Genomic DNA, 14995 nt, shown 5'->3' with positions numbered 1-14995 from the left:
CTGGTGCTCAACAAATATTTGTGGAAGGAAGACAAAATAAGCAGCCAGGTTGGGAAGAAAAAAAATCCATAAAGGAATATTTACATTAAATGCTAAGTGATGTTGCAAGGATTTAACCTTTTTGTTCTCTTTATGTAAAGTATACACAATTACATGAAATCCTACAGATGTCTCGAAGTTCTCAAAATCCATTTCTTCATTTATTTCTCCCCTACTTCTTTATACAACTAAATAGTGGAAAGAGCCACGTAATGTGCACAGTAAAATTCCTACTGCAGAGTAATTAAAAGGATCACTACTCAGCAATGTACTGTACTATTTGAAGGGTGGTAAGTGTTTTCCTCTCTACCCATGACGCAAGTTCTCGCTCCTTCTATGGGATGTGATCTTAGCTTCCTTCTTTGGACAAAGCCAATCCAGAGCACACTGCATCACCACACTCATTTATCAAGAAAAGGCCAATATTATCTAATACATGCTAAAATAAAACATGAAGATATATGGCGTTACTTTCCTTTGTGCACAAAAACAAAATTTTTTCCAAATGCATGACTGTTCTACTAAAAAAAACCCAATTATTTACCTTTACTCTTAAATTTAATAAAGAAGACAATTATCTACTACTGAACCTGAACTCCCAGTTCTCTTTCTTTCCCTCTTATGATTAAATGTATTTGGTTCCATTTTTCCACCTGTAAAATGGACATATGACTTGATGCCTTCTCTTAGTAGCACAGGAAGTTCTATATAAATAATTACTACAGAAAAGCATTCAAAACAAACATATATATGCATATGGAATTATTCTCTCATTTACAATGTTTTGGTCACTAAGTTCTATTTGGTGGAGGTGTGTAACACTCGTGTAGTATTTTTGGGGTTACAAAATGCTTTCTAAACATGTGCTCTCAGTAAAACATATTAAAGGCTAGATGGATTTACTTTAAGAAATATTTTTCGGCCGGGCGCGGTGGCTCACGCCTGTAATCCCAGCACTTCGGGAGGCCGAGGCGGGCGGATCACAAGGTCAGGAGATCGAGACCACGGTGAAACCCCGTCTCTATTAAAAATACAAAAAATTAGCCGGGCGCGGTGGCGGGCGCCTGTAGTCCCAGCTACTCAGGAGGCTGAGGCAGGAGAATGGCATGAACCCGGGAGGCGGAGCTTGCAGTGAGCCGAGATTGCGCCACTGCACTCCAGCCAGGGCAACAGAGCGAGACTCTGCCTCAAAAAAAAAAAAAAAAAAAAAAAAAAAAAGAAATATTTTTCAAAGTATCAGCATTATCTATATCAGCTAGGGTGTTTGTTTAAAAGGAAAGTGCCTGAGTCCCAAGTCAGACCTGATTTTGTTGTTTCTAAAAGCAACATTTTATTTTCTAGTTTCCATTATCTATTACAAAGGAAAGAAAATGTGCCAAACTGACAGGTGACTCTTGCCTCCATGTTGCTTTCCTTCCCTCCCCTTTCCCTCAAACACAGATTACTTTGTGGGAGACTTCAACCCTGTCTTTCACTCGCCATCACTGCCCTCCTCTGCTTTCATTCTAAGGAAAAGGAAACTGAACTACCCTTAAAGTGAAAAGTAGGATTCTGAGTTAGGCATACTACCTTCAAGCTGAAGAAAGAATCCTAAAACCTCCTAGATCTCAATTACCTCTAAGTTTTTGAAAAAGATTTCCTGCCACTTGCTGGCTTCAAAGAGCCTGACCAATCAAAAAGACAAAGGCTTGGGAGAAAAATCAGGCTGCCTGAGACACAGGGAGTATTCAGAAAGAAACCAAGGAGGAAAGACTCATGATATCATTAAATATTGGCAAAACCACTGAAGTATGCATTGTAAAAACCCCAAGAATACAGAATTCTAAAAACTAAGCTTATGGTTACAATAGTTTGACATTATAAGGATTTTAAATTATGTTCCTTAATCTTGCTGATGTTCATTTAGAATAGATCACCTTTATTCAGGCAGTAACCGCTTATGCAACACTTTTCATAATCTTTTAAAAACTATTTTTAAACATTTTTTCATAATCTTAATAAAATCATTTGACAGTTCCACTTAGCTGAAATGATACAGCCTACATTTTATGTGGTAAATATCATGCTATAAATATTTCTGTGTTCATGTAATTTTTGTGTTTAAACCCCCAAAAAATCAAGTAACGGGATGTCATCTTTTATGTCATGTGAATACTACCAATTAAATCTCTGTAGTCAAGTATTATAAAATACTGAGATTTTCATTTAAAAAAGTTCTAGCAGCTGGGCACAGTGGCTCACGCCTGTAATCCTAGCACTTTGGGAGGCCGAGGTGGGTGGATCACTTGAGGTCAGGAGTTTGAGACCATCCTCGTCAACATGGTGAAATGCCGTCTTTACTAAAATTAGAAAATACAGGCACACGGCTGTAATCCCAGCTTCTCGGGAGGCTGAGGCAGCAGAATCACTTGAACCCGGGAGGCGGAGGTTGCAATAAGCCAAGATTGTGCCACTGTACTCTAGCCTGAGTGACAGAGCAAGACTCCATCTCTAAATAAAGAAATAAATAATGTTCTAGCATTCGCAGAAGTTTGAGCAACTAAATTAAGTAAAACTAATCTAAGAACAGACATTAAATAATGACTACTTAATTTTTATTATAAGAAATACGTAAAAGTAACAGAACACAAGTCTGAACACAAATGTAATTACGTTCTATTAAGAGGAAAGAGCTAGTTAGTTACAAGCCACTTTGTATGATATTATTTTGTAAAAAGATAACTACTACATAGAGCTATTATCTACATATGTAAAGAAAAAACTCTGGAAGGCTATAGGCTAATAGTGGTTTATCTCAAAATGGTGAGATTACATTATTTCTTTTTATTTACATTTTCTTATGTTTTCTGAATTTTATTTATAACTGGCATATAATACTTTTATTAAAAAAACAAGCAATCTCTGTTTCAAGAGAAGCAACAAGTAAAAGCCAAAATCTTCAACCAGAAAATGAAGCTGCTATTGTCATGTGTCCCACACATTCCTCATCGTAAATACTGTCACCAGTGTTTGGAAGCGAGATTATCAGTAAACAAAATAGGATCTTCATATTTCCAGCTTGAACACTTATTTTTATATCCTATTCACACTTAATGCATTTTCTTTACATAAACCATTTTCCTTACAGATTTTTTCTGTACATATGTATGCGTACATATACACACCTGAGAGCATTTAGAAGACCTTCTACACTATTAGGAGGTTGGTCCTTAAGAACTTTGATACAACCTTTCATCTAAAGAAAAAGAAAACAGAAAAGGTAAAACAGCCATTTTTTTCATGTAACATTCCTTTTCAAAATAGTAAAATAAACCAAGACCGTAACTATGGAACCCAAGAGATAACATACTATGTCAAATTAATTATTCTTAGAACAGAAAAAACCCAACCTAAGTGTTATTATTCTCACTTAGTGAGAACAGAATCAGTCAAGCTAAAGTACCACACATGCAATGAAAACAAAGGGTTTGCTAAGGGAAGACTTCCTGGAAAACGCGCTGAGTGGCGATTTAAAGGACAGAATGGGCCAGGCGCGGTGGCTCACGCCTGTAATCCCAGCACTTTCGGAGGTCGAGGCAGGCAGACCACAAGGTCAGGAGATCGAGACCATCCTGCCTGACACGGTGAAACCCCATCTCTACTAAAAATACAAAAAAATTAGCCAGGCGTGGTGGCAGGCGCCTGTAGTCCCAGCTACTAGGGAGGCTGAGGCAGGAGAATGGCATGAACCCAGGAGGTGGAGCTTGCAGTGAGCCGAGATTGCACCACTGCACTCCAGCCTGGGTGACAGAGCAAGACGTCATCTCAAAAAACAATAATAAAATAAAAAAGAAAGGACAGAGTGAGTATGTTAAAGAAAACAGGAGCTTTCAGGTAGAGAAACCCCACAGAATAAAGTATCACACAGAGCACAGATAGGAATTTTTCAGTGCTGGACCTGGAGTTATGAGAGGCTGAAAGCCAGGAAGAGTCATATGAACTGTTATGCCTGGCAGCAGGGGACTCACAGGTTATTTTAAAAGGTAACCACTTGATGACAATGGTATTTAACATATATTAGTCTGGTTATTGTAAAAAAGCATAATACAGCAGAAAGAACACAGGCTTTGGAAGCCAGAGAAATGTGGGTTCTACCATTTTCTAGCAATTTTTTTTTTTTTTTTTTTTTGAGATGGAGTCTCGCTCTGTCACCCAGGCTAGAGTGCAATGGTGCGATCTCAGCTCACTGCAACCTCTGCCTCCTGGGTTCAAGCGATTCTCCCACCTCAGCCTCCCGAGTACCTGGGACTACAGATGTGTGCCACCATGCCCAGCTAATTTTTGCATTTTTTTTTAATAGAGATGAGATTTCACCATGTTGGCCAGGTTGGTCTTGAACTCCTAACTTTAGGTGATCCGCCTGCCTCGGCCTGCCAAAGTGCTGGGATCACAGGCATAAGCCACTGCACCCGGCCTACTAGCAATTCTATTACTTAATCTGCTAAACTTTAGTTGCCCTGTCAGTAAAGGGAGATGACACCTAACATCCTTAGAGTATTTGCAGAGTCACAAGGGAGAACAAATGTAAAATTCCTGGGACATGGCAACTGTACAGTAAATATTAACTCATTTCTCTTTACATATGACAGGTGTACATGAAGGCAGGAAGCTTGGCTAGCAATCAGTAATCGAGATCCGAAATGCTAAGAGCCTAAACTAGCTATGAAAGGGAAACAGGAAGACAATTCTCACCAAACATTAAAGAACTAGATGTGAGAGGGTGGGGAAAGAAACTATGAAGTAGAGAAATTAGAAAACGATTTCTAATACAAACTTTTACAGAGAGAAGAAAAGCAGAGAGCCAACTATAGTCACAAATTATTATGACTGGGTAGGGGAGGGAAAATACATAAAGTCTTCATTGTTTTCCACTGGAGCATCACTACTGGCTGTCTTTTTAATTTCAAGACAGGGTCTCTCTCTTGTCACCCAGACTGAACGCAGTGGTGTGACCATGGCTCACTGCAGGCTGGACTCCCAGCCGCTCAACGTAGCTGTGACTACCAATGTGTGCCACCACACCTGGCTCATTTTTTCTTTTTTTGTATAAATGGGGTCCTCACTATGCTGTCCAGGCTGGTCTTCTACTCCTGGGCTCAAGTGATCCTCCTGCTTCAGCCTGCCAAAGTGCTTGGGCTACAGGCATGAGCCAGCACACCTGGCAGCACTACTGACTTTTTGTAAGTATTCTGAAATAAACATTTTATATTTGAAATGGCCTTTGGCCAAAGGACATGATTCAAAATTTCTTATATTTAATTATTTATTTATATTGCCAAATATGTAGTAGAAGCCTTCCAGGAGGTACTCAATAGACAGTACAGTCATCCTTTGATCATTCTATTGCACCTGAATACAGGCCACAAGAAACACAGCCCAAGGACAGAGGAGATGAAAGTCCACCATTTCACAAACTATAAATCTGAGTTTTGTGAGAGTTTGCTAGCTCTTATCATAAAATAAAATCCTATGGTTTCCATGGAGAAACTCGTTTGAAATTACTTACATAAAACAATTAACTTACATCAATTTTGGAAGTTTTAGCAAATGCTCCCACTGGATGTACGTGGTCATAGAGTATTATGACGCCCACCATTACCCTCAAGCAGAATGACACTGTCTCTTCATTTGTAAATCTGCTTCTGTATTCCCTGAAGAGTAGATAAGATATGCATGGAAGAAGTGCATTACAAAATTCTTTTTAAAACATACGCACAAGAAAAACCTTTTCTGGAATATTTTATTCAAATTTCTATCAATCAGTTGAATGCAGTATGTTCACAAGTAGCCACACTGATACATTCAAATCTTATGTCTGTTTTCCTTTCCATACCAACCCCCTGAAAGAGATACAAAATTCTTTAATGAGGTGATTCTCCTTTAAGCTGACGCTGACTTGCCGCTTTGATCTCTAAAAGGGACACTAACATTATGCCCCTTACTCCACAATGAGATCCCCAGAGATATGAGAAGATGGTGAGTGGAGCAGTCATCACCCATGTATTCTGGTTTCTATAATATCTGCACCCACATTAGTGTATTACTCCTCTGCTAGACTGATAGCAACAATTTTAGAGAATGGGTGCTACATAAAGGCTGTTACCACCTATGATGAAAAATCACTAGCTTAATAGAGCAAGCAGGTTGGCTATTTAGGGGCTAACTTGATTTAAATAAATTATAGTATTACTGGATATCAATTTTACTAAAACTCAATCATATTCTCCTCTCATGTGTGAAAAAGAAAACTGAACTTTTATCTATATACAGAAGGCAGTATATCACAGCAGAAAGAGTACGGAACCAAGATAGAGACATCCAAGCACATGGATACTGTCCCTTCATTTCCCAGGACCTCACTGCCTGAAGCTGGTGGTGGGGGGAAGGAAGAGGATTATGATGATAGTTGCCCTCCTATTTCATAAGGTTTTCCAATGAGAAGATGTACAGTATAGTGCTTTGGACCATCGTATATGTGGCCCATTGTTGACCAAAACGTCATTAAGCAGCACATGACTGTATTTATAATTCTGGAATCCAGGAGGGATTCTTTCTGCCTGCTAACAGGAAAAATCTAGCCAGGACACACTATATCCTACATCATAAATGCTTGAGAGAGGAGAGAAAAAAAAAAGAATTCAGGTTCGCATTGGAAAAAACAAAAAAGAGTGACAATTAATAATTGAGAGACAAAGGGATAAACAGAAGAATAATTCCAGCCCTTTGGCAAAAGGGTAAGATTCTTTACTAAATATGGAAAAATAACATTTATGGTAAGTATAACCAAGGAGCTTTAAAGCTCTTCTCCTACATTCCAGCCACCAAAAAACCACCACCACATTTCTGTTCTGAGAAGAGAACTAAGGGTCTGAGTCAGACTGACTAGTCTGAGGTACCTGAAGACCAACTAACTCTATTTTATGCTTAACCAGAGGTTACATTAAATAGCCAAATTATTTTAAGTTTGTTCACATATTAATATTCAATATTTGGAATATACTTACTTTCTACTTTCCAGATAAAACATGTTCATATATGAACATGTTTTGAAATATCAGTCATCTCAACAGCACTGTTAAAGTGAAAAAGATCAGCTGATACTCACGGTGTTTCCAGCATGACTCTGCATACACTAGCCATGGTGCTTAAACAATCTGTGGTATTTTCTATTGGTAAATTTTTATTCTGTAGACGTATATGAAGAACAAAAAAAGTAAAAGTAACAAACAGTTATTACTTAAGCACAATTAAAAATTTAGCATAATGTGAAAAATTAGCAACTTTAAAACCTGGTTCCTACTCCTAATTTTCTAAATAATGCACTAGACTCTAAGCAACTGTTCCAAGCACTGGGGATACAGCTACGAGCAAGACAGCGAAGGCAGTACTCTTCCGAAAGGCACTTGCATTCCAGCTGTGTAAGAACAACTGCAACAATGCAGACAGGGGGTCAAAAGTGTAGAGTTTTACAGGCTATGCAATAGTTGGATTCTACCCTAAGGGTACTAGGAAGTCACTGGGAACATTTTACATGGAGGAGGGAGGGAACGTGGTTTATGTTTTTTTTTTTTTTTTGGAGACGGAGTCTCGCTCTGTCGCCCAGGCTGGAGTGCAGTGGCCGGATCTCAGCTCACTGCAAGCTCCGCCTCCCGGGTTCACACCATTCTCCTGCCTCAGCCTCCCGAGTAGCTGGGACTATAGGCGCCCGCCACCTCGCCCGGCTAGTTTTTTTTTGTATTTTTTAGTAGATACGGGGTTTCACCATGTTAGCCAGGATGGTCTCGATCCCCTGACCTCGTGATCCACCTGTCTTGGCCTCCCAAAGTGCTGGGATTACAGGCTTGAGCCACCGCGCCCGGCCGAACGTGGTTTATGTTTTAAGATTACTTGGCTGCTCTATGGAGAAAGGACTGTACTGGGGCAAGAGTGGAGGAAATAAGAATGGTCAGGACACGAATGCAGTAATCCAGATGAGAAGTCTGATGTGGCTGGTGGCAAGAAACTAACTTTTCATATTCATGATATATTAATATTTTGGAGGGATAGCCAACGAGACTGTTTGATGGAATACATGTAGGGAGTGAGGTATGGAAAGGAATTCAGGATGATGGCCAGGCATGGTGGCTCACGCCTGTAATCCCAGCACTTTGGGAGGCCGAGGCGGGTGGATCACCTGGGGTCGGGAGTTCGAGACCAGCCTGACCAACATGGAGAAACCCTGTCTCTACTAAAAATACAAAATTAGCCAGGCGTGGTGGCACATGCCTGTAACCCCAGCTACTAGGGAGGCTGAGGCAGGAGAATCGCTTGAATCCGGGAGGCAGAGGTTGTGGTGAGCCGAGATCGTGCCATTGCACTCCAGCCTGGGCAACAAGCAACAAGAGTGAAACTCCGTCTCAAAAAAAAAAAAAAAAGAAAGGAATTTAGGATGACATAACTTGTAAGTTTTTGCCTGCACTGGTACTATTAATTGAAAAAGCAAAAACTAAAGAAAGGGCAGGGTTGCAAAAGGCAACCCAGAGTTTGGTTTGGCCATACCATCAGATATCACTGAGGTGTCGACCACTCCAGAGACACTGCAAATAGGTGGACAGGTGTGCACATGTGGGTCTCAGAAAAAAAGTCAGGACTCAACGCATACATCTGGGAGTCTGTTGGCTTCAAGACGGTATTTAATGTCTTGGGCTTGCTGAGATCACGTCTGCAACAGGAGGATGAGTAACAACACAGAGCAGCTGCCTAGGCAATGCTTACCTCTGACACAAATTTTGTTGTGGCATCACTCAAGGTTTTCAGCATTGGAGTTGCCTCAGCATAAAACAAAGACATTCGATTTGCCAATTCATTATTTACTTCATTTTCTCCTTCTGCCTGTGGGGAAGGTAAAAGCATTTGATGTTAGTTCACAAATCATTACATACAATAACAATTATAAAAGGACCCAGGCAGGGTGCCTGCCTCAATTACATTTTAGACTCTCATGTATCGATAATACTTAAATATTCTTTTAAAAAAAAAAAAAAAGACTACAAATGATCTGAAGTTATTTTTTTTTAAAAGATTAACCTCTTCAAAAATATTTTAAATGATATTAAGGAATCTAAATAAAACCTTGATGAACTACTACATACAAGAGATTCTAAATGTTATGGAGGACAGAAAAATGATTATAAAATTGTACCCTGTCCTCCATCATGAACAATTAAGTATCCATACAACATCCACGGTAAGATTCTAACAGGTGATAACACAAAAAGGGAGGCAGAGGAATATTAAGTTGGAATAGAAGAAGCTAAGGAGAAGAGTTATCCTTTTGCAGGTGATACTGGGCAGGTAAACAAGGTGTTCCAATCTGGAAGGGGAAAGAGTATGTTTTCAAATGACTCCCTAGAGAGTAATTCAGCATATTCAGTGTAATGTGGCTGCAACCAATGAAAGATACAGGTTGGGGTCAGACTGTATTGTATAGTACCTTAAATGCTAGCTTAAGTTCATATTTTTCTTCCATATGGAATGGGGAGCCATTTAGAGTGTTAGATGAAAGGAATGACAACTAAGTCAATTTCCTAAAGAAAATTAACTGATCATCATGGGTGGATTGTAAGAAAATGCAAAAAGACTTGTAGGTCCGAAAAATGAGTTATGCTGTGCAGAATGACTGCAGAAAGAGTGGGAATTAGGCTCTCTGTTGAAACAGTGGGAGGAGGAGATGGAAAGGGGGATGGAGAAGACATTTCAGAGATACTTCGGAAAACAATTGGCTTTTACCTGTAATTATTGAGGGTAAAAGGAAGAACCAAGATGACTAATGTCTTTAGCCTTAAGTGATGGCAAGGACGGGTATAGTACACGATTGGCTGCTTTGCTTTTATCTTATTTTACATGGTAGGTATGAAAAAGACAGATGTTAAGGTCAGTCTCACACCAGGAACTGGTCAATGCAAAAATCAAATTGGTGCAAGTAACAGATGTTTCATAAAGAGGAACCTTTTCCTCCAATTCAGCGCCTTAGTGCACGCGCTTCCTAAAATATTTTCTCAAGGAAAAAGAAAATGAGTGATAGGCTTTGATATATATATATTTTCAATCTCTTATGCCACTTAGCACTCCTTACATAGTTACAGTACTTCTCTATTCAACTATCTATTTGAAACAAGGGTTGATCTTTGAAATTTTTCAGAACAATTATAAGGTTCACAGAATACACAGAGAACAAGCTAATATTTTCTTCCACTCTAGTTTTACTTAACGGTACTTAGTTCCTTGGAGGTAGAAAAGAGTAATAAACAGCTTAAGAGGAGGATGGTAAGAGGTTAACAGACCTAAAGAAGCCAGAAGAAATGCTATACTAGCCAAGGAGCAGGCACAAGCCATTTTCTCAAACAGCCATATCAGGCACAGATGTGTTAACAGGCCATGACCTCACTATCCCCTCGTGCCAGCATTAACCATTAATTTCTCGGAGGAAAACTGACTTGGGTTCAAGATTTCTCTCCGAGAAATTAACTCACGATAATTTCTCTCTAAGACTTCCATTCTAAGAATATGGAGACAAAACACTCGTAACTATGAACTCACAAAATTTCTGTACAGTTAAAATGAGAGTACATCGCGAAATTTTATAAGCATCAACGTTATACAGACAAGCAATTTTACTGAAGTAGTTGTGGGAATTTAAGAGACTGTGAAGAAAAATAGGTAAATACCATACGGTTTGTTAACAGTTTGCTTTTCTTCCTACAGCTGTGGCTGCCCATAATTACTATCTTTATTACTAGCTTTAATGCTATCTGAATGAACAAACAAAATAATAAAATGAAGAGGTTCTAAGTTATTCTTACCATCCCCCTAATTCAAAGCATTAACTTACCGGTACATTGTTAATCCTCATACGACTCAATGTTCTTCTATAATAGCTGAAATCATTCTGTATGGCAGGATTTGTCATCTGAATAAGACATTTGTGGGAAAAAAAAATGTTATGTACTAAATGCTAATGTAAAAAATTAAGTGAAAAATCTTCAGTTTTAATTAGTATAAAACATTGCATAATTCATAGTATCATTTTAAGAACTAGAACTGGTATAATCTAAGGTGGCTTATAACTGTATTCAGTCCTTACTGAACATATAAAATGGAAGACCACAGGCAGTATACTTTCCCTTTTCTTTTCAGTTAATTTCAGGTAATGTACTAAAAGCTTGTTTATCAAACAAAAACAAAAAGGACTGTTTAGGCACTTGTTTTTAGTTACTACGATAAAAGAATGTAGATATGGTCAACAGAGCAATCCTCAACCTAGAATTTTACATACAAATCTGACTGTGATACAATTATAAAATGCTGAAGTTTGGAATCCAGCTCTTCCATTTTCTAGAGAGGGTACCAGAGGCCCTGAAAAACCAAAGGACCTGGCCAACATCTCATGACTGGGGTTACTGTGGCAGAGTACAAACTGGAACTCAGGTCTCTTGATATGAGACCTAGTGCTTATTCCTTTACATTCATTCTTTTTAACAACAAGGTATTTATAGTTCCAAATACTATAAACAATGACAGACGAAAAAAGAAACAGAAAGAAAGGAAGAAAGCGGGAAAGAAGGAAGGGAGAAAAAAACAAATTTTAGCAACATTTTAATATAAAACTGTTGAAAAACGGGGGCAGGGGGTGTGAGCAGAAAAGAAAAAACATTAGAAAAGCAGCTCAACATTTTGTTTCGGAGATAATTTTTAAACAAAGTTAAATGAAGACTGCTGAGATGGTGTGGATCACCTGAGGTCAGGAGTTCCAGATCGGCCTGGCCAACGTGGTGAAACCCTGTCTCTACTAAAAATACAAAAATTAGCCAGGCATAGTGGCACATGCCTGTAATCCCAGCTACTCGTGAGGTTGAGGTGGGAGAATCACGGGAACCCAGGAGGCAGAGGTTGCAGTGAGCTGAGATCACGCCACTGCACTCTACCTTGAGTGACAAAGCAAGACTCTGTCTCAAAAAATAAAAAAAGATTGAGACTGAATACTCAGTAATTTGCTCTTTGCCATATATCAAAAGACCAGTCATAATTTCTAAATCCAGTTTTCCATTTTTATTAAGGTCTAGCAGACATCATTTAAATACGTTTTAACAATGTTTCCCAGCTTTTTCTCCCAGTACTCATTAAAAGATTCATGATTTTCATAACAATCAGGGCCAATAGATAATTCTACCTTGAGTTCATCAAACCGGAGTGTGAAATGAAGAATTTCTGCAAACTGTTTAGCAAGAGCCTGCTCTCGCTCTAGATGCTGGGTGGGAGAATATGGGGTACTTGTTAAGGCTCCCAGAAGACCTCTTAATGCTGCTTCTAAAGAAAAAAATTGAAAAAAACATTGTTTGTATCTGTGTGATTTTTTTTATTAAAAAGTGAACAATTCATAAATGTTAATTCCCAGAAAAGTTCCCTTTAAAAAACAGATGATCTAAATATAATAAAAACTAATTAAGAAGTTTAAATGTTGCCATTACTAATGTACTGCACACATTATGAATACCGTTTAACAAAATACCTTAAAGGGACTAATTCAAGGGTTTATAATTCTGTAAACCCAGAATGAAAATAGTGCAGAAGTGAATTTGAATTCAACACCAGAATCAAAGGGCAAATTTTATATTACTTTAATAATTTCACACAGTGTGGAATTTGGTTTTATGAAATGGTAACTATTATCTACAACTGAGTAACTTTCTTCAATGGCACTGTGTCCACACTGTTTGTATATGCCTATGAATCAATTACCAATTTCTCATACTTTGAATATGTTTTTCATTTATAAACACAAACTGTTTGCTTTCCGTTACTAAAGAGAACAAAATATGTGGTTCAATAAACTTCTTGTCTTAGAACTTGACATTTCAAGGCTACAATATAAATATTCTAATTCATTACATGAGCAAAATGGTCCCTTTGAAATAAGTGCTACTTTTGGGATGCTAGGCTAATAAATACCGTGTTTGATAATGGAAATACTAAATAGTAATACTAATATTAAATACTAAATACTAATATTTCATTTCAATATTTCAAAAAGCCATAGAAATCAAACGAATTCAGTTACAGATCACAGAACTGGGAAATGCTGCTAGATTCCGGTCAGAGAAAACAGGAGCTTACAGAGTTAAATTATGATCTGACGTTAATAAATGTCAGATTAATAAACAAATATTAATGATAAATTTAAAACTTTATGTCTGGTCATCAGCCCGTAACTTAAAAAAAACCCCAGTTTTCCTATTTACGAAGATTTACATATGAGTCAACATCTACTGTACACTGAATATAGTCTCCCATTTGATTTTCACCATCAACTATGACATGGTCATTGCAGATGGATCAAATGAGTTTCAAAGAGCTTAGAGCCCAAAGTTATAGCTAGTAAATGCTACGTATTTCTGACTCCAAAGCCCTATTCTTTCTACCACAATGAACTCTCTGAAATAAAGCAACATTGTACGTAGCCTTCTGTAACCTTATAAAACATTAACCTCCTGATTACTACCAATAGTACCAATTACTTCTGTAACCCTACAAAACATTAATCTACTGGTTAAAAACAACAGTAGGTACTTATGTGTCTGTTAGATACCAGGTACTGAACTATCTCTTCACAGACATTATTTCTCATCCACACAATAACTCTAAATGACAGCAATTATCCTTTTTTTTTCCAGTAAGTCAGAAAATGTATTGACTGGCTACCCTGTGCCAAGCACTGGGAAAATGGATATAGACAGACATGCTCCCTGTGCCCATATGGAGCCTTATTATATATAGAGAAAACAAACGATTACAGTTGTGATATGTGCTGAAAATAAGTACACAGTACAGTGGAAAGGTATAAAAATAAGACCTCACCTAATGGAAGGCCTAGGAAAAGATTTCCCTGAATAAGTGACTCCTGGACTGAGACTGAAGTATGTAGTAAGGATGAACATGGGTTTGCAGACAGAAAGGCAGGGAGCCAGACCCTGAACTGAGAAGAGCATGACATACTTGAGGAACTGCAAGACCACCAATATAAGAGTACAGAGGGCAATCAGGAGGGTAACTAGGACTAAGATAATTAATACACACATAATTTGTGTACCACATTAAGTACTCCGGCTTTGGCATCCTAACGTCCCTGGAGAAATCATTTAAGCAGAGGAGTGGCATCATCAGATTAGCATTTTAAAATGCTACTTCATTTGCAGTGTGGAGCAGTGTGGAGCATGGACTGTAGGGGTATGGATGGTGTATCAAGGTGTAACAGTGGATGTGAAGAAGATCAATTAAAAGTCAAACATTTTGGGTTATATTTTAAAAATGGTTTACTTCTCCAAAGATTCAGTCTATGTGTTGGTGTTAAGTGGAAAACTAAGAGAGACACAGAACAGAAAAAACATTTTCACAAAATATTATTATAGTCTGTTAAAGCAAAAAAGAAAAATGCATTTGCCTAGACTTTATCAGGTCTCAGGGTTAATTTCAGCATTCCAAGTTCTCTACCACTTTTGGGATTGGAGTCAGGTTGCTTGGCTAAGTTGGGATGGTCAGTGACCATTAGTTGCAGAACTTTTGTCTATGAATGGCTGAGGCCCTCAATGGTAGATCTACGATGAAAGGGAAACTCAAGATGATAAATCTGCTAATCTGCCTTTGAAGCCGCTAGATCAGCCTCACCCTGCAGGCCTGTGCCGGCACAAGTCAGTCCTACTAGCCTACAATGCTCTGTCTCAAGAGAGAAACTGGAGACAAAGAACCCACAGAAAATGTGCCAGAGGTCTCTGGATGAGTTGGAGAGAAAGAGAGAACAAAGAAAAGATGACTGGGATTGGACTCAGATGAAGCTCCTAAAACAAAACCATAAGATTATGATTTTTTAAAAAGCAGATGACCA

At 38.3% G+C, this 14995-nt stretch overlaps 1 protein-coding gene across 32 annotated transcripts in view; it reads right to left on the bottom strand.

The window, feature by feature from the left end:
- CYRIB (CYFIP related Rac1 interactor B) overlaps positions 1-14995 on the bottom strand; it is a 174311-nt gene that overhangs the window by 2457 nt on the left and 156859 nt on the right. For all 32 annotated transcript variants that reach the window (XM_071067824.1, XM_071067831.1, XM_024796310.2 and 29 more), the window contains 6 exons: positions 12287-12423; positions 10949-11026; positions 8833-8949; positions 7184-7263; positions 5603-5729; positions 3204-3274 (listed from right to left, as the gene is read on the bottom strand). In XM_071067824.1, coding sequence (XP_070923925.1) covers positions 3204-3274; positions 5603-5729; positions 7184-7263; positions 8833-8949; positions 10949-11026; positions 12287-12423 — 610 coding nt within the window. The remainder of the gene's footprint in view (positions 1-3203; positions 3275-5602; positions 5730-7183; positions 7264-8832; positions 8950-10948; positions 11027-12286; positions 12424-14995) is intronic.

Source organism: Macaca nemestrina, chromosome 8 (genome assembly GCF_043159975.1).
Source record: "Macaca nemestrina isolate mMacNem1 chromosome 8, mMacNem.hap1, whole genome shotgun sequence".
NCBI classification, from domain to species: domain Eukaryota; kingdom Metazoa; phylum Chordata; class Mammalia; order Primates; family Cercopithecidae; genus Macaca; species Macaca nemestrina.
This window is presented reverse-complemented; position numbering and strand designations above follow the sequence as displayed.